The 18,616-nt window shown below is 55.6% G+C and overlaps 4 protein-coding genes across 6 annotated transcripts in view; 1 reads left to right on the top strand and 3 right to left on the bottom strand.

Moving 5' to 3' along the window:
- Positions 1 to 2,262, top strand: part of CNOT6L (CCR4-NOT transcription complex subunit 6 like) — a gene marked incomplete at both ends in the record, with an annotated part of 10,664 nt that extends 8,402 nt beyond the window's left edge. For all 3 annotated transcript variants that reach the window (XM_081999098.1, XM_081999097.1, XM_081999096.1), the window contains 3 exons: positions 552 to 776; positions 1,480 to 1,682; positions 2,050 to 2,262. In XM_081999098.1, coding sequence (XP_081855224.1) covers positions 552 to 776; positions 1,480 to 1,682; positions 2,050 to 2,262 — 641 coding nt within the window. The remainder of the gene's footprint in view (positions 1 to 551; positions 777 to 1,479; positions 1,683 to 2,049) is intronic.
- A 7,598-nt stretch (positions 2,263 to 9,860) lies between these two features.
- Positions 9,861 to 11,450, bottom strand: LOC309404988 (C-X-C motif chemokine 2-like). The gene is made up of 4 exons (XM_081999661.1): positions 11,288 to 11,450; positions 10,643 to 10,778; positions 10,254 to 10,337; positions 9,861 to 10,122 (listed from the first exon to the last, which is right to left on the bottom strand). The coding sequence occupies exons 1-4, from the start codon at positions 11,349 to 11,351 to the stop codon at positions 10,017 to 10,019; spliced, it is 390 nt and encodes a 129-aa protein (XP_081855787.1). The 5' UTR covers positions 11,352 to 11,450; the 3' UTR covers positions 9,861 to 10,016.
- Positions 11,451 to 12,086: 636 nt separating this feature from the next.
- Positions 12,087 to 13,665, bottom strand: LOC309404774 (C-X-C motif chemokine 13-like; the record flags this gene model as incomplete). Its single annotated transcript, XM_081999354.1, has 3 exons — positions 12,719 to 13,665; positions 12,341 to 12,470; positions 12,087 to 12,174 (listed from the first exon to the last, which is right to left on the bottom strand). Exons 1-3 carry the CDS (start codon positions 12,780 to 12,782, stop codon positions 12,087 to 12,089), a joined length of 282 nt encoding a protein of 93 aa, XP_081855480.1. The 5' UTR covers positions 12,783 to 13,665.
- Positions 13,666 to 14,436: 771 nt separating this feature from the next.
- LOC309404847 (interleukin-8-like) lies at positions 14,437 to 16,190 on the bottom strand (the record flags this gene model as incomplete). Its single annotated transcript, XM_081999469.1, has 3 exons — positions 15,743 to 16,190; positions 15,216 to 15,345; positions 14,437 to 14,524 (listed from the first exon to the last, which is right to left on the bottom strand). The coding sequence occupies exons 1-3, from the start codon at positions 15,843 to 15,845 to the stop codon at positions 14,437 to 14,439; spliced, it is 321 nt and encodes a 106-aa protein (XP_081855595.1). The 5' UTR covers positions 15,846 to 16,190.
- Between the last annotated feature and the right edge of the window lie 2,426 nt (positions 16,191 to 18,616).

The following is an 18,616-nucleotide window of genomic DNA, read 5'->3' as shown; positions in this document are numbered from 1 at the left end:
TGTACCCTTCAAAGGAGCAGAATGTCTAAATCGCTGGACGGGAAGGAGCTGCCTGCGACTTTATGCCCCATCTTTCAGAGTACTGTTTCTCAGATAGATGGTAAAAGCAGCTACAGCGTTTTGAAGCAAACAGGTTCACGCTGCATTCGTTTAGGCAGGTTGGAGTTTTTCCCGAGGGGACAATTTGCCGTACCGTGGCAGCTAAGAGTCAGGAAACTGCCTTGTGCCTTAAAAATGGAATAGTGGTACAGGGTCAAGTGATGACCACCGGAGCAGTAGAGAGGGAATGCAATTATAATGGTATCAGATTATGCCGGCTGTTTCTTTCCTATGTTGGAGAGATTTAGTCACGTAATATTATGTAAATGCTGCTAATTTAGAAAGGAATAGTGGCTGAGGTAATGCCTTTTTTCCAAGCAATAAAAGTACATCCATCTGCTGGTGTGTCTGAGTTGGAGCCTTTAGTAGCTAGACCCTGAGTGTTGGCGGGGGGAATCTGCTGCGTTCACGCAATCTGCCTTTCACTGATAAAAATGTCTTTGTTTATCTAGGTATGAAATCGCTTCATGTGGACAAACAGCTGCTTATTGTGGCCAACGCCCACATGCACTGGGACCCCGAATACTCGGACGTGAAGCTCATTCAGACTATGATGTTTGTCTCGGAACTGAAAAATATCCTCGAGAAAGCCTCAAGCAGGCCCGGTAGCCCAACAGCAGATCCTAACTCTATCCCTCTGGTGCTGTGTGCGGATCTCAACTCATTGCCCGATTCAGGTAACGCTGGTTTTGGCTTAATTTTTCACTTACCTTTTTAGAACGTCTGAATCCTCTTTTCCTCTGAGGGCGATGGGGCAGTTTGCGCTTCCCTGGGTAAGTGTGGATGAAACCTTTTTACTAACAGCTGACTCTCGAAGCCGGGCCGAAGAGAATGCAAGTCCTCGGGTCGAGTAGGCTGTTTTTCCTGATCAGTTGTACGTTGGTTGCGCCTACGACGATGTAGGAAAGCACAAATAGGTCTTGAACAAATCATTAAATAAATACCCGTGCCCTGAGCAGCAATAATAAGTAGGAAAGACGTGAGCTTGTGATGGAACGTGAAAACTCTCTGAGGAGACGGGTTTGCTTTAGTCATTACGACGTTCGATGCTGTAATATCGGGTATACGTACGAAAGCTGCCTCTCTAGCACCCCCTCACATGCTTACTACAGGACAGGTACTATGGGTCGGTTCACTGTAATCCTGAAAAAATGGTGTCAAAACCTCCGGGGAGCCTCAGCTCCCTGGCTGCGTGTCAGAAAGGTGCGTACATCTCAGACGTGGACAAGACAGCTGCTGTGTAGGTTTCCCCTTAGACGGAAAGCTCTTTTCTGATCTCGTGGGGTGTCGTCTTGCTGTTTTTGTTTTTAACTCCGAGGCCAGCGCTCCCTGAACGCTGTGTTTTAAAGCGACTCCCTGAATCCTTTCCTTTGCAAACAGGTGTAGTGGAATACTTAAGCAACGGCATAGTAGCTGACAACCACAAGGACTTCAAGGAGTTGCGTTACAACGAGTGTCTCATGAACTTCAGTGGCAATGGAAAAAACGGGGCTTCTGAAGGAAGAATTACGCACGGCTTCCAACTCAAGAGCGCCTATGAAAACAACTTGATGCCTTACACCAATTACACTTTTGATTTCAAAGTAAGCAGCGATTTTTCTGAAATGGCAGACGTTGACCTGGTCTCCCCAGGACGCTGTCTTAATTTTCTGACCGTTGGCTGTCTTTCTCTTTGTGCCTGTAAGTGCTTCGTCACTGGTTCCTACACTCGCTGGACACTTTCCTACCGCAGACAAACCCTTGATTTGCCGGTGTTTTTAAGCTTCCGACCTGGCTCTGGCCGGTGACTTAATGAGAACGGATGCAGCGCTTCTTTGAACGCAGAACGCCATGCGCGTTTCTTACCCTAATTCCAGCGCTGTGCCTCTTCCATTGCAGCCAGAAAGCAGTCGAGTTCAGGTTGCCAGAAGCGAGGTCGGTTCTCACTGTCGTGTTTCTCTTTCTCCCTAGGGTGTGATTGACTACATTTTCTATTCCAACACTCACATGAACGTGCTTGGTGTCCTGGGGCCTTTGGACCCTCAGTGGCTGGTTGACAACAACATCACTGGGTGTCCACACCCTCACATCCCTTCAGACCACTTCTCACTGTTAACACAACTCGAACTCCATCCTCCGCTCCTGCCTCTTGTCAACGGTGTGCACTTGCCTAACAGGAGGTAGTGGAGCCCTGCCCCTTTGAGGGCAAGGACCTGTTGTTACGGACCTGTACAGTTGTAAATCAAAGTATATAGGAGTGAAGTATGGCCAACCTTAAGCTGCTTCTTCAAGCTCCTTTCCTTATGTGTTTGATATGAGATTTTGCACATTTTGGTGCATATTGGTATCATTTGGCACTAGGGCTGGAACCAAAGTATTATTCCCTTTCCAGGTTTTTAATTTAATTTTTTTCTTGTTTTAAATGGCAAGCTTTTTCTTTTCGGTAGGAAGCTGCACTTATAAATGGACAAATGAGATTAAAAACTTGCTTATTAACGTATTTCAAGGTAATGCTTTTTTCCAGAACGTGGCGAAATGAGCCAACCTTTTAGGAGAAAGAAAAACAAAAATAGAAATGCTTGTTTTGTAGGAGGAATATTAGAAATACTGTTTGTTTGAACCCAAAACGGAGACTGAGCTCTGCATCCAAAATAAATTTTGCACATTAGCGAAGCACTTACTTAATTCCTGGCTATAAATGATCAGCAGTGTGGCCCTGCCCCTTGTCTGACTAGTATTAGAAAACCAAAGATGGCTTAATATCTGTGATAAAATTTGAGGTCTAAATTGTCCTGATGTAGCCTCATTGACAACGAAACTTCCAGCGAAGCTACGTCTCACAAGAGCGTGCAGGCGAGCGTGTAATGCTGCGTATCGACCGCTTGCTTGGCGGACGCCATGGGGACTTTTTTTCGGAGCTCTGAAGAACTCGGTCCTTTCTGGGCGAGATACGCCGGGATCCGAAGGACCTCCGTGAAACAGAGCTGCCTCTCTGCTCCGGCCAGCCTGGGCGACGCGCCGTTCAGCAGCACAGGTTTTTGGGAGCAGGACTTAGATAGGGTAAGAAATTGCACCCGACGGAAGCCATTGCAAGCGTTCGGGTTCCGAGTGAGTAGAGAAGTCGCCAATCCGTCCTAGGTTCCCTTTGCCAAAGTTTGGTTGCAAAGATGGGAAACTTGGGCTTAAATGCTTAAGCGTAGGGTACAGGAAAAAGCCGCTGGAAGTGATCTGACTTCCGTCTCCGAAGGGCACGCGGAGTCGCTGTCGGCATGTTTTTTTCACCGGGGGAGCGAGCGGTAGCCGTAATCATTCCTTGGATTATTTTTCCTGACCCTAGTTGCCAAATAACCATCACGCTTTTTCAATAATCTTTCCTTTCTGTTGTCGGTCAGGGTTGAATTAAAAAAGCTGCTGGTTCATTCCCAACTGTTAATGCTCTTCGAATGTGTTGGAAATTTTTTTTTTTTTTTTCCTTTTTATGCTCTAGGTGGCCAGTTCAAAACCTTGTGCCTCAAGAGGCATTAAACACAATGCAATTTTCTGAAAAATTGGTTGGCTGCTTAATGTTTAAAAAAAAAAAAAAAGGCACAGTGATAGGAAAAGGTTGTGTCTGTGTTTTTAAGTTTTTCTTTATTCTGCTTTTTTGCTGCTATAAGATTTTCTTGAATTTATATTTTAAACTTTTCATGCACTTTACTGTTTCTAGTCTCAAAATGTGATATTTTTAATAAATGAAAAAATTTTCCATTATGTGAATGAAATTTTTAAGCAGATTGATAGCCTATATTTATGTCTCATTCGTATACTTAAAAAAAGTCAAATTGTGAGATTAGTTTTAAATACTAAGGAGCCATCTTCTGTCTTGCAAAACTGCTAAGTCAGGCTGTTCCGCTTTAATTAAACATTTCCTTTGTCGTTTTATACATAGGAAATTATCCATGGGGAGGAAAAAAAACCCCAAACAATTGGACCTGGAGTAGAAAGTATTCCCTGACTCCTGTTGGGGGACCGGGGGGGGGTGGTGTGGGACAGAACGCAAAAATCGGTTCGACGAAACGACAACTCCCTTTCAAAAGAAGTGCCTAAAAAATAGAGGCGTCATCTTTTGCCTACTATAAATTGGAAGCGAGCGTAGCTGGGTGAAATTCCTGTAGAGCAATTGCTTTGTGCAGCACCAGGGGGAAAAAAAAAGAAAAAAAGAAAAAAGCCCTTTCTAAAGACAGATTTTCCTCTAGGTGCAGGTATCTCTTTTTTTAATATACCTCAGCGTTCGACACCTAGCCATCGCGGATAAATTGCGAAAGCGATTTGAGAGTATAGTACTGGAAAGTAGAATAGCATGAAAAACTTAATTTTGTGGACATTACCTTTCTGTCATCAGCTACTGTATCTTTTTCGGAGGGGGGGGTGCTCTGCTCTGGAGGTGTGCACTAACAAACCCGTCTCCTCCTTTTCCTACACGCGTGTTAACTAGCAACGTGAGCAATATTTCCTACCATACTTCACTCCCAATATTTTTTGAGATGTTTGTATAAAATGGAATTTAAAATTCACCTACGATTGTATATGAACTGCAGAGGAGCCCGTTTATTAATAAAAATAAAAACCAACAACAATCTTTTGTAATATCGGGGTGGGAGAGGACGGGGATGGAAAAAAACCAGAACAAAACAAAACAACAAACCCTGGCAAACATTGTAAAGTGCTTACGTTTGACTCTCCTTTGGTTTCTAATCGACTGAAGTGTTCTGTTGCGGGAAGGTGTTTAATTGGATTTTCTCTGCTGCGAAACACACTTCCGAACGTCCATTACGCTGCACGATTTTTAAAAAAAAAAAGTTATTTTAGCAGCCGGTGCACAAAACCTCTGGACTTTAAAAAAAATGAGTCTTGTTTATGTTTCAGTCGATGCACATAACCGGGGGACATGTTTACCCACCTTTCACGTGTCTGGTTCCCTCCCTGTTTTCCTTCTCTTGTGTTTTTTTTTTTCCCTTCCCGGCAGGAGCAGTAAGGGGACTGCGCTTTTTTGCCAGCCGAGCAGAAACGCCGCTCTCCGTAGCGGTTCTCCGCTCTCAGGCGCCAGGGCGCGGGGAGCGGGCGGCCCTCGGCCTCGTGCGCAGGACGAGGTCCCTTGCGGCGAACGTGCGCATCGTCCTGGTGGCGACGCCGATTTCCTTTCGAGCCCGATGGAAGCTGACGGTAGGGTGTTTTCTAAGGGAGAGAGAACAACACGAAGCCAAATATCCCCGACCTTAAGCAGAGCTGGATGGGAAACCATCAGTTCTCTCCGTCGCTGACCCTCGGTCCCCAGCACGTCGCAGGGCCCTCGCGGCGTGACGCCTGGGGGGAAAAAAAGCTCTAAGTCCTTTACTGCTCCTCGCTGCCTTGGTTTGCTTTCAAAAATATGGTGCCTGGTGTCAACTTCTAAGCAACAGCACTGCCTAAAGCAAGCAGAGAGAGACAAAAATCCAACACCTTTCTACAAGCAACTTTTTAAAATTCAGTATGGTAAATCTGTTAGATATGGGGTTTTGTGTGTGTGTGTGTATATATATATATATATATATAAAAAAGAGAATTTTGTACAATGTAGCTGAATATTTTTGTTTCCTTATTTCGGTGTAAGGAGCGCGAACATTTGCGTACCACACGCTGAAGTCAGGTACGGCACGAAGGGGTCTGAGACCAGCTTTCCTTCCCGTTTGCCTCGTTAAAAGCTTTTGTCGTCTCTTTCCAGCGTTCGTTGAGAAAATACTTCATTTGATCAGTAAACTTTCTCTGTCTGTTGGAAGCCACTCCTGTTTAGTCTGCAGACACGTTCAGAAAAGACCCCATTAGTCCCAAGTCCTCGCTGTTCTGTGTTTTCTAGGCTAGAAAGCTAAAATCTTTGATTCTTAACCTTTTCAGAAGCACTTGCCACTGACCTAACGCAGCTTTCAAAACCGTACCGTCATCTTCACGGTAACGCTGCGGATGGCTGGTGGTCTCCCACCTTGCTGGCTTTGCTGCGGAGACTCCGAAACCCACGTTCACGCTCTGGAACTCCCGAGCCCCCGCATTACAAAGGTGCTGAGCATCTGCAGCTCCCGCTTAATCCCAAATAGTGGGCTTTCGGAGACCGCCTTTCCGAACCCGGTTTGCGAGACGTCGGGTCCGAATCGCGTGCGAGAATTTGAGACCGCAAAAGGTTCATGTCACTTGTTTCTCTGGGCATTGATTTTGGTGAGGTGGTGGGGGGAATTCTTGAAATTCCGAGATTCTCTGTTAATTTAGAAGACAGGAAACGCTTTAAGGATTCCTAGACGGGGAGCGCAGTATTCACGCCTTCTTGGTGGGGAGCAGGAGCCAGAAGTGGCTGCCTTACTCTCTGAAGACCAGATTTAAACCCAGCAACACAGCAAGCAGTTACTTCATTTCCACCGACGCATTTTCTCCTTCTAGCATCACAACCTTCTTTTGGCATGGGACTTGGCACAGAGAAAGGTCTTGTAGGTCCTATCCAAACCACATCACTAGCCCTGCATTACAACCACCACACGAATGCGATACGCACCCTCGTACGGGTTTAAAAGCGAGTTTAATTCCAAGTAGCGGTTCTCCTCTCCCCGGCGACCTCAGCTTTGTTCGTAATTATGATTCCTCTGTTCTTGGCTCCTGCATGGATGTTTTTCTTGTAACGGTAATGAAGACCTGAGGAAGGACCCTCTCCCTCTTGTATGGGGAGATGACTGATCTAAGCACATCCTTACCTGGCGCGCCGGAACACTAGGCAGCAGCAGGAGGTGGTTCAGCTAAAATCGGGCTGTCAACATAGAAGAGCAGCGGGTCGTCGTCCGACTCGGTCCCCGCGGAGGTGCGACCTTCTTCTGGGCGGTCTCGGCAAGCGGAGCTGCCTGGTGGGGAGCGGAGCGGCACACAAGCCTCGCTGAAGCTTCATGCTGAAGTTGACGCTGGCTTCAGAAGCGGTGCGGTTTGGGCACCCAGCACGCGCGCTGAAAAAAACTCGCTCGCCTCATTTCTCGTGTCCCAGCAGGACCTGAACTGCGTGGTCTCGGAGGGGTTTTACCCGGGGCGGGGCAGAGAACCCGATTTGTTAGAGACCGGAAAAAAAGATGAGCCCTAGATGCAGAGAGGTTCGGGTTTTTCCGATAGACGCCGTTATTAGCCGACTCTCTCCATCTCGTAGTGAGGAAAAGCATCTTGCGATACGCAGCTCCTCCGTTTTTGATAAGATTACAGAAGTATAGTCACGTACCCTCCCTTCCCCGCCCGTCAGCGTTCAAAGGCCACACAGACCCTGGTGAGAAACCTGGTGGAAACCGTTCACCTCTGAAGTCTCTACGCCAAGCGTCAGCCACAAACTCACTTTAAGGTTAAAAACCGTTTTAGGAGGAGATGATAAGGCTCTCGATCCAGGCACAGCTCTGAGCGATACAGTATCTTCTCCTGTGACCACGCTTTGCACTGACACCGACCACAGGATTGCTTTTCCTCCCGGGAAGGACAGCAGGGACGAAAACCAGAGCAGACGAGGCAGGCGCAGGCACGGCACAATCAGGAAAGGGACAAGATTAACACCCTTAGAGAACTCCTTCATCCCCCAAAAAACCCCGATTTGACTCTATAAAAGGTATTCGGAGTCGATGGAGTTTGCTGGTCTGGCTACGTTCGAGGATGACGGACTTCAGGAACGCAGATTCTTGGAGTCTGTCTGAAAATAAGCGTCAAGACAGCGAAACGCTCGAGTACTTTGGTACTTCAGGGTGTTTCAAACAGCACTGATGGCAAAGCACGCCAAGCGATACGACTCTTTTTTTCCCTCCCCCTTTGCAATCGTACGGTGCGTTTAGCTTGCAAAATCTCTCACCGTTTTGGGTGGTGAAGCTTAGAGGGATCCTGGTACTTGGTCTTGTCCTCATGGTTAAACAGTTCCTACGATTCAGGCATTTACTGAGTTTGCGCTTGTCTGCATTTTTCTTTGTTCCAAAGCAAAAAAAAAACCCCACCAAAAACCCCCCACAACCTCACGGTGGCTTTCTTTACAAGTGACATGTTACACGCCTCTGGCTTTGTTTTTAATTATCGCATCGTGTCGTTGCTTCCCGAGCAATTAAAGTGTTTGCGTGCACCACGTTAGCTAAATACGCCCTTAATTCATAAACTCCCGGGCTGGAGCGGAGCAGCGGCGTCGGGAAGCTGGACTCGCCCTCCCGCCCCGTTTCACGGTGGTTGTTTTGGGAGGTCGGGGTTGGTTTTTTTTTTTTTAATTGGATTTCTTTCCTGCCTGGTGTTTTTGCAACCGCAAGGTCCTTTTCCCTCGAAAGATGGAAGCGCGCGTGGAGAGGGGGGAAGCTGCAGTGTCAACGCCCGGGCACGCTTACGCTGACGTTTTAAGGGGATTTACGTCTCGTTTTATGGAAATGGCAGCTTCGCTTTACATCGAGAGCGCGCTGGGCGCTCGGACGGGGAAATCGCTGCCCCCGGCCCCCGTTTCGTCTCGCCTGCGCGGGGACGGCTCCGCAGCCCCTCAGCGCCCGGGGGTCCCGGGGAGGCCGCCTTCCCCGCCAGCCCCGACGCGGGGACGGGGTCGGTCCCCCAGGCAAAAACCTTTGCAAACTTTGCCACCAGCCCTGGGCACCACGCTCGGAAGAGCGGCAGCCTTCAACGGAGACCTGAGCAAAAAACCCCCGAGTAACCGGCTTATTCCATGTTCCCTGCGAGAGTAAAGTAACGCCAAAATAACGCCGACTGAGCTAAGCAGCCCTGCCTTTTTTTAACCTTAGGGCAGCTCGGGAAAGGGAGGTCCTCAAAACCCTGAACTGTTACTTTTTCCTTCCTTTTTTTTAATTTTTTTTTTTTTTAAACACCCCCACCCCCCCCCAGCCCTGCACGCCGGAGATGGGGTGCTGCTCGCACGTGATGGATGGGGCTAAATACCTGCTTGTTTCTTCCCACCTGTGTGTTTTTATTTCCTTCTGTCAGCAATAAACAGCCCTTTTGCAACCACTCGTGTCCCCCTGCTGCGCTTCCCAAGAAACCCGGGGCGGGAAGGAGGGGGACGCGGGGACCGGCCGGGTGTTTCGCAGCTTGCCGCTGCCCCGGGACGCGCTTTTGGCATCCGGGGCGATGGGGGGGGTGAGGCAAAGTTGGTTCCTACCCTTTTTGGGGAGATCCCCGGACCTCAGACACCTGCTAGCCGCGTGGCCAAGCCAGTTTTTTAAACGCCGGTAATTTTGCGCCGGGTTGTAAGTCCCACCTCGGTCCACGAGGCCGAGGGACGTCCCCGTGCCGGGGTCCCCGTGGGATGCGTGCGTCCGTCCCGGGAAAACGGGGCTCCACGGAGAGAGCCTCAGCCACTCCCTGGGACGTTTCCCAGTATCTCCCATTCCTCCTGCACTTGCGCAACTGGGAACCAGCACCGTGGGGCTGCAGAGCTCAGGCCCCATCCAAGACCCACCAGCGTCCCGTGGCACGACCCGCTCCTCCCAGGAGCTGCCGGAAAAAGGCACGAAAACTTGGGGCGGAGGCAAGGCGGCGCGTTCGGAAGCGCCCTGCGGCAAAGCACCCGAGAGCTTGACGGTGCCACGGTCCGGTCTAACTCCCCCGCCCCAAAAATCCCCATTTTTTTAAAAACAAATCCATGCCGAAAGAGCTGCCGGAGCCGAGGGGGGAAGCAGGTTCATCCTTTTATTGACGGCGCCCGGGGCGGGCTGCCCTCACCTGCAGGGAGGGCGCAGGCACCCGAAACGGGGGGCGACGCCGGGTGCCCGAGGGGAAAGCCTTTTTTTGGGGCGAGCGGGGGAAGGCTCCTGGTCCCTGCCAAAACCCCGGGAGCAGAGCAAGCGCCGGCGTCGTGCCGCGAAACCCGGCATCTCTCGGCACGGGGGGATTACGCCGCTGCCGTCCCCGCAGAGGAATTGATTATTGGTGGCCGGTTATTGATTATTGGAGGTGGGCGGGGGGGGGGGTCTGCGAGGGGGCCGATGCCACCGCTCCGCTTCCCGCCGCGGCCGCGCCGCCGCTTCTCTTTTGCTGGCGTTCCTGCGGGTTTTGGAGGGGGAGTATGGGGGGGGGAAAGGAAGAAATGAAGATAACGGGGTCGGGAGGAGGGGATCGTCCCGCCGCCGCCTTCGATGGGCCGCGTGCTTTTTTGGCCGCTGGGCATCGCGTACCTCTGCGTCAGCTTGTAGATGAGCAGCTGGATCCAGGGCGCCTCGGGGGCCACGCACACCTTCTTGTTTTTCTTCAGGGTGAGGCTGCAAGGCGACGAGACCCCCCCTCAGCCCCCCGCACGCCCCTTCCCCAAAATTTTTCTAACCGCGCCGCTGCCTGCGGAGAAAACCCTTCCTCGCTCCCCGGCGCCGGGACGTCTACGCCCCTGCCACCCTGGCTGGGAGGTAGACGGGATTTTTTGGGGCCTCGACCTCGTGCAACAGCCCGCGCCTCGCGAGAGTCACCGCGACGTTTTGGGGCTTCGGAGAGGGTGCAAGCGCCCGCGTATTTTCACGCCGGTACACGAGCAAGCAACGCGCAGGAATGGGGTCGCAGGCTTTCCACTTACATGATCTCCTGCCTCCTGCAGTGAATACCCGGCGGCGTGACGTCGATGGCGAGGACCAGCCCCAAATTGATGACCTGGGCGGTCGCTTTGATGCACTTGCACCTCATGTTGGTCAGCAGGCTCTCCAGCGACAGACCTGCGCCCGACAGCAGCCCGCGCCCAGGTCTCGGCCCCCCGCGGGGGAGGCAGACGGGGACACCCCCCCGCTCCCACCGCCGTCCCCCCGTCCCGTCCCCTCCCCGGCGCCCGGGGGGACGGGCTCGCGCTCGCGGGGTTTGCAGCGGCGAGAGCGGCGAGGCTGACGCGAGGCTCAGCCCTCCCGGCGCGGGCTCAAAGCTTTCTTTTCGTGCTGTAGCTCCAGGGTTTGAAAACTGAACCAGCGTTTTGGGAACTAAAAGCTGTCACCCACCCGCCAAGCGCTGAAGTTTCGCGGGGGTCTTGAAGAGAAGTAGCTGAAACCCACCGGGCAAATCCCACCCTAGTCCCAGGCATCCCCCCTCCCGCTCAGCCACTGGGTTTATCTTTTAAACTCGAGCTCGAAGGTGGGCAGGAGACCCATTCGAAAGCTTAGAGGCGGCCACGCTCGGGCACCCGCTGCCTCGGGATTTGGCGAGGGAGACGGACGGGCACCCCAGGGTCACTCACCGCGCCCCGGCACCAGGTTGCTCAGGAGCAGGGTCAGGGCCAACGCCGCCGGCAGCAGCCGCATCCTCACCGCCTGCCCCGAGCCGCCGCCGCGCCCGCTTTATATTATAGCCAGCCCCGCCGGGGATTTTGGGCGCTGGGAAACGCCGAAGTGGGCACAGGAGCTGCCCCGCGCCTCGACTTCCCTGCCGTCGCTTCCCCCCCGCACGTGGCCCGCGCCGCCTCCCCGCCGAAAAAGGCGGAAACCACCGCGGCCGCCTCCGAAAACCGGCCGCTTGGCCCACGTTTTGGTGAGGGGTGGCGGGAAAGGTCGGTGACCCCCCGCTCCGCTCCCCACCCCGCGGGGACGTGCTCCCCCCCAGGGCCCCGAGCCCCCGGCACGCCGCGGGGAGGGACGCGAGCGCCGGTGACCGAGAGCTGCCGCCTTTATTGGCCCCGTTAGGTTGTGCCCCGAGGGGACGCCCGGCGCCCGGTGTCGGGGCGGGAGGGCGGGGGAACGGGGACCGGCTTCTTCAAGGGCTTAAATGCACAAAACGCCCGAGAAAAAGGGGCTCGGGGCGCCACGCGGCAGCCCGCTGCCCTCCGCGCCGGGGCGAGGGGACGGCGGGGCGGGGAGGGTATGTCCAGCTTCAGGCACGGCATGTCCATCCGTCCGTCCCGCCGGTGGCAGCTTCCTCAATGGGGAGCCTCCTTCTTCCTCCTGCCAAAAGCAGAAGGAGGGGGAAACGCGTGAAGACCGGTCCCCGGGGGGATGCCCCTGGTGCTGCCGGGACCCCTCCTGCTGGGGGCGGAGGGGGGCTTACAGGTTAGGGAGGTCCTGCAAGAGCTTCTTCACCCAAGGGGCGTCAGGCTCCACGCAGACCCTCTCCAGGCTTTTCAGTTTAATTCTAGAAAACACGCGGGGTTTCAGCACCGTCACTTCCCACCCCGCCGCTGGGGGGGATGGAGAAGCCGAGCCCCCCGCGCTTCCCATAAAGAAAAAGAGCACGAAACTGAAATAATTTGTGGGGGAGGACGGACCAGAGGGCTCGTGCCCCCCTGGGAGCCACTTACATCACCTCGAGGCGCCGGCAGCTGCTCCCCGCCGGCCGGACCTCGACGCTGCTGTATTTCCGTGGGGAGATGAAGGCCCTGGTGGTCTTGGCACAGCGGCAGCTCAAGTTGCCGTTGGCTTCCAGAAGAGCTGGAGGGACGCACGGCCGCGGCTCACGCACCGCCCGAAAAACCCGCCGCCGTCCCCAAAACCCGTTCTGGGCAAACGCGTCTCCCCCCACCTCCCGCCGGGGTCGCCGCGCCCGGGGAAGAGCCTCGGCCGTATTTCAGCCCCAGAGACGCTAGCGGGATGCCGCGCTCCGAAAAACCTCACCCACCCCACCCCTCCTCACCCCCAGCATCCTCCAGCCCCAGGCGTGGGGATGCGGGGAGCCTCACCTGCATCCCCGGGGCGCTGGGTCGCCAGCAGCAGCCCCAGCAGCAGGGCCGCCCGCACAGCCATGCCGGCCCCGGCCCCGGCCCCGGCAGCATCCCCCTATTTGAGCCGGAAAAATAGGAGAAGTGAGGCGGCGCAGGGGGGAGGCCCCGGCGACCCACGGGGTCGGGGTGGTTTTTTTGCCCGTCCCTGTTCCCTGCCACCGGCAGTTGCTGAGCTTGCAACGCCGATGATCAAAAGCGGCTCGGGACGCGGCCGGGGCCCGGGCTTCCCGAAACCGGCTACGTTTTCCCCTTCCCCCGACGCCAGATCTTGTCAAGACATCGCTTGTTTCCCCCCAACGCTTACTCGTGGCCCACGCAGCTGCACAAGCCTGGAGGATTTTTGGGGTGTTTTTCTCGCCGGCGTGATCTGATATTACTCGTTTCTTCCCAGGACCAGATTTCCCCCCTGCACGGCGCATCCCCGGCTGAGCTTCGCTGGCATTTGCTTTCGCTCTTTCCAAGACCGATTATCCCAAAACTCTGTCACGTGCCTTTGCACCCATAAATAAACCTTTAGGGGCCTTCGCTGCTTGCCAAAGCCGTACCCCCGCCTGCAAACCCCAGCCCCAGCCCGCGCGCCGGCGGTCGGAGGGGCGGCGCGGCGGCTGGATGGCGCGGCTCCCTGCCCTCAGATGGGCGCCGCGGGACGCGGTGGGGGTTAATCAAAGCTCGGCCGCGTTCCTTCGGCGCGAGGAGGCCCGGGGAACGTACAACGGAAGGAAAAAACCTGCATTTTATTTGACTTGAGCTCTCAGGACAGGACGGGCCCCGCCGCGGAAGAAGGAGCCCCGACGCCTGCTCAGCCCACGAGGGCTGCGCGCGGAACGAGTCGCAGCGAAGCCGTTGCCACAGAGAGGGGGGCGGCCGCCGCCCGAGGAAGGCTTCACCCTCGACAGGCAAGTCAACAAACCAAGGGCTCGCGTTGACGCCGATCCGAGGACCGAACGCAGCGGGGGGGCTGGGGGCGGCGAGCCGCCCTCCCTGCGGCGGCCGCCGGCGGGGCCGGACGCGGGGCTTGCGGGGAGAGGGGGAAGCGAGGGCACGGCCAGCAGCGGCCAGGATCGCGGGCCTGCGCGGCCGCTGCCAGCCCGGCGCGGGGCTCCGAGCGGCAACTTCCCGCGCTGGAAACTTATCTTTTCTTCCTACGAAAAGCAGAAGGAGGAGAAATGGGTGAAGGTAGCAGAAAAGCGGGGCCTGGGGGAGGAAGCTCCCGCCCCAACCGAAGGAAGTCACTGCCGTGTGCTGGGGGCAGCCACCACCCGCAGGGACGTCACCCGGCCACCCCGCTGCTGAGCCACGAACCCGGCCGCGACGCGGGTGGGCGGCTTTCCCCGCCGAGCCCCGACACGCTGTTGCACTCCCAAGGAGCAAACCCTGCCTCTGCCATTCCCCCCCCAGCCCCAAACACGTAATTTTTCTTTTCCCCAAAACGTTTCAGGGCCCTGGCACCGGACACAAGCAGGGGAGAGCACGCCCCAGGGGTGGCAGCGTCGGCAATGCTGAAGGACCGGGTGCCGGCAGGGTCTTGCCCCTCATCGCCTTGGGAGCGGGTCCCTCGGCCCCCCGGCAGTCCCCCCGAGAGCCCTCAGTCCTGCGAGCGCTCCCCGGGACCGCCGAGGCGACGGGAGGCTGCCCAGGCCGCCTGAGCCAAAGGGTTTTTTCCCCATCCGAGCAACTTACGTGCCAGCGATACGCTTCAGCAGTTTCTTTACCCACGGGGCGTCGGGATTCACGCACACCTTGGCTGAGGTTTTCAGCTTAATTCTGAAACGCAAGGAGAGCTTACGAGGGTCGCCCGCTCCTCCGAGGGCAGCCCGAGCTGACGGGCCAGACCCCGCTTTCGTTTGCGGCGCCGGCAGAGCGCGGAAAGCTGCTGGCGACAGAGGGAAGCCGCGGGACGGTCAGGGAGACGCGAGACGTTCGCTGGCGGAGCGGAGAGTGCGCCCGAAGCCCAGAGGTGACCGACCAAAGACAGTTTTCTCCGTGGATTTACAAACGCATCAAAGCCGCGCGGTCTCACGCTTCTGCTTAACGCAACGCTCGAGTAAGGAGGGGAGGAGCGGGGTAAGGGCTCGCCCCGAGATGCCTTTCGCTCCCGGGAGCGCTGCGTAGCGGAGAAACGGGCTACGGCTCGTCCTGCCTGGTCATCCCAGGAAGTGCTTCTTCCAAACTGCGAACAGCCCCCACCAGCACGGTCCCCGCTCCGTGCCGGCATTGGGAAACCACGCTTTCCCCGGCCCGAAAGGCACCTTTCGGTGCTGGGCAGCCCCGGCGGCTCGGCTCGGGCGTTTCTCTGCCCCGACGCGCCAGACGTTTTTGAAAAAGCTTTTTTTCGGGAAGGGAGCGGGGCGGCGGAGGCGGCGGCAGGAGGAGAAGCGCGGCGCGGGCCCCGCCGCTGCGCGGGCGCCGGAGGAGAAAGCGGCTCTCGGCGCCGGCAGCCGCCCGCAGCACTTACATGATCTCTGTACGTCTGCAGGTGCTTCCCACAGGTCTTATCTCGATGCTTTCGTATCTCTTCGGACTGATGTAGTCCGAGGCTGTTTTTATGCACCTGCAGCTCAGGTTTCCGTTCACCTCCAGGATGGCTGAGAAAGAGAGAAGGCAGCCGCTTACTGAGACAAATAGCGTTACTGAGAGGCGCAGCAACTCTGGATCTCGTAGCGAGGCCAGGAAATTGTCCCTTTCCGTGCTTTCGCTGACCACGCTTCCCGGGACCACGGGAAGAAAGCGTCACCCGTGCCTCTACCTCCGCATCCTGCTCTCACACAGCTCCGGAAAGCTGAACCAGGTCCTACCGGAGGGGAACGGTCACGCTCTTCCCTTCGCGACCAGAGAAACCCTGGGCCACGCGGCCGGGAGGAGTCCCCGTCTCCGCCGCTGCCTTTCGGCGTGGGGCGCGGGCGATGCCCGCCCGTCGCCGGGACCACGGCCGGCCGGCAGCCGACGGCCGCGGGTACCTCTGCAGCGGCACCAGGAGCTCACCTGCGTGGGCTGAGCGGGACACCGCCGCCAGCAGCAGCAGCAGCAGCACCAGCAGCCACGGGAGCACGGCGGGTCCTGTCCCCAGCCCAGCCGGCGCCCGCATCCTCACGGCGGGCTCAGCCCCAGAGACGGACTGAGGCACCGAGGTGAGGAGGCACCCCTATTTATTTGGGAGGGTCACGCTCTGACACAAGCGGCGAGATTCGAAGCTTCAGCAGGCGCATCGGACCAGCGGACCGTGAGAAGAGGCGACGTAACTTCTCGGGTGCTCGCCGCAGCTGGGTCAGAAGCTGAATTTACACAACTATTGATTAAAACCAGCCATCGGGAGGAAGCGCACATTCGGATTCCCCCGTAATCTTCCCCACACCCTGTTTCGGATGAGCTGGGTCTGGGCAAACATCATCCTTTGCTCTCTTTAGCACTTACCCCTCAACCACAAGAAGAGCCCAGAATAAAATCGGGGTGTGAAGCCCGGGTAAGCAGAGTGGGTTTTTTTAATGCACTCAGATATTTACATATTTCTTTCTTAGGGCCGTAATTCCCCCCACGCTATTTTTGCTCTCTCTTACATCAGCAAAAATGCCGAGCACTGTACCGTGGAAAAACAACAGTAACTCCGCCATACGCTTCCCCTCGGACCCTTCAAATCGAGCGCTTGGCTGTACGAATGAAACACGCAGGCGACGCAAGAGATGACCGGTACAGCAGCACCAGCAAAAAGCAAACTACGCCTACGGCTCTGCACGTTGGCGACAAAGTGCCGACGTGCGCATTTATCAGCGGTGACTTTCTTGGGAGCGTGGATGCCAGAGAAAGGCAGCAGGAAAAGGAACGGAGCTGGGATGGACTCAAGGGTTTGCGAGGGCGAGACCTGAGCTCTCCCCTCACGGGGTTTCTCTCAAAAATCACAGAATCATTCAGGTTGGAAAAGACCTTCAAGACCATCAAGTCCAACCGTCAACCCAACACCACCATGCCCACTAAACCAGGTCCCCAAGTGCCACGTCCACATGTTTTTTGAATGCCTCCAGTGATGGTGACTCCACCACCTCCTCAGGCAGCCTGTGCCAATGCTTGGCCAAAATGAGCCGTTGAAGGACTCGGGGAACACATTTTGGCATGCCAGCAGTCAGTCCTGCAACGCCAACGCCTTTGGCTCTCACACAGGACATTCAAGGGCCACCGCTGCAGAGCGATGGCCGCAGCAGCACCCCGTGCTCCTGGGTTTCGGTGGGGCGGGGGCTGCCCTGAGTAAGGCAAAGTCACCAGCTGGGAAGTAAAAGGAGAAGTGGACACGCAGCCACCATGGCGAGGCGAGGAGGAAGGAAGAGGGCAGAAGAAAAATGATGTGGTTGTGTGATAATGTTGTAATTTGGAGCTTTCAAAGCACATCAGCATTTTATACAGTAACAATATGGTAAACTAAAAAAAAAAAAAACAAAAACCAGACTTCCACTTAAGCTGCAAGCTACTCCTCTTTCTCTTCAAAAATCTTGCCCCCCGCCCCGCCCCCGAGATGGGTTCAAGAGTCTTGTGAAGACCTTGTTCAAGAGATCAAGGTCAAAAATGGACGAGCGAGGTGTTTAACTCCCTGTATAAGAGGGTTGCAGAGAGGCCGGGGACAATTTCCATGAGCTGTTCCCAAACCCCTATGGAGGGAATGAGAGCCTTGCTGCTATGGCAGTGGGAAAGGAGATGGCTTTAAAACCAGGTTTTGTTCAATACTTTCAGAGTTTTCGATTTCCTTGCAGAGAATTACTAGAAGAGGCCCAACCTAGGGCTGGTTTAAATGGGTTTGCTGGGTCGTGGCAGGGGTCTCTTAAAAGAAAAGTCTACGAAATCGTGGGGAAGGCAGCGATTCACTGGGAGACATGACTGTTCACCTCCTCAAAATGCTATGGAGGCACCACAGAAGTTTCAAAATCTTTCTGAAGTTCATGACTTCAACATGATCCTGCTTTTGAAGCTGGGGAAAACCACGAGAAACGAAAGCAGCTTTCCCCAGAGCCGCATGGTGGAGAGGACGGAGCCGAGGCACGCGGCCGGCGCTCCACGAGTGGCTCTTCCACGTCCGAGGGAAGCCAACAGCGGTGCCGGCAGCGCTTATGGAAACTGGCAGGGGAAGAAGCTACCCCTGGGAGACAGGCGATGGACAGACCAAGATAACTCATGAGCAAGATCACACCCCATATTTGTGGTTACAGGGCAGGTGTCCATCTCCTGTCTACCCTAGAGAGAAGCGGGAGCTACAGAAGCATGTTTCGGCTGGATGGATTTAGAGAGGTGGCTTTAGAGGGGTCCCGGGCCACCAGTTCAGCCACAGCAACCTCAGTGTTAGTCTGGGGCAGATGTTTGCCCCCCGACTTAGGCAAGATCCCAGGTGCTTTCGCTCAGGTTGTCTCCTCCACATTGTTCTTCCACGACGGTCACGGCGCTCACTAACTCACCTTCTACGCAGGGTGTAACCCACACGTCCCTCAGGGGGAAGACAGGAGGGCCTCCTCTTCATCACGAGCACTGAGGAAGTTGTCCCCTCTGCGGAGGTGGCCTTGGTAGCAGCTTCCCACTGAGCAGGACAAGTCAACGCTGCCAGGACAAAAACAAGCGCTCCCCCCGAGGCTGCGGGGAAGCAACAACCATCACGGCATCCTTTGGGCAGGCAGCGCTGCCCAACAGTGTCCCTGCCCTGGCCCACGGATGCTTCTGGGAAGACAGCCGAAGTCTGGGCTCAGCTCTGGGGTGGCCCGGCAGTCATTGCCTACATGGCTACGAAGGTGAAGCGAGCGTAAGCAGCGGTTCCATTTCAGACGGGCCCCTCTCGATTCGTACACAAGAGGCAGATTTTCATAGCAAAGCCCAGCTCCGGCTCCA

The sequence above is a fragment of the Phaethon aethereus genome (assembly GCF_964289735.1).
Source record: "Phaethon aethereus genome assembly, chromosome: 4".
Classification (NCBI taxonomy): Eukaryota; Metazoa; Chordata; class Aves; order Phaethontiformes; family Phaethontidae; genus Phaethon; species Phaethon aethereus.
Note: the sequence above shows the minus strand (reverse complement) of the source record. Positions and strands in the feature narration are given on the sequence as shown.

Excerpts from the sequence above, each read along its gene's own strand:
- LOC309404988 (XM_081999661.1), bottom strand. The coding sequence starts at position 11,351 with ATGCGGCTGCTGCCGGCGGCGTTGGCCCTGACCCTGCTCCTGAGCAAC. Across the intron at positions 10,779-11,287 it reads CAACCTGGTGCCGGGGCGCG|GTCTGTCGCTGGAGAGCCTG; the intron begins GTGAGTGACCCT and ends TGTCGGGCGCAG. Across the intron at positions 10,338-10,642 it reads TGCAGGAGGCAGGAGATCAT|CCTCACCCTGAAGAAAAACA; the intron begins GTAAGTGGAAAG and ends GTCGCCTTGCAG.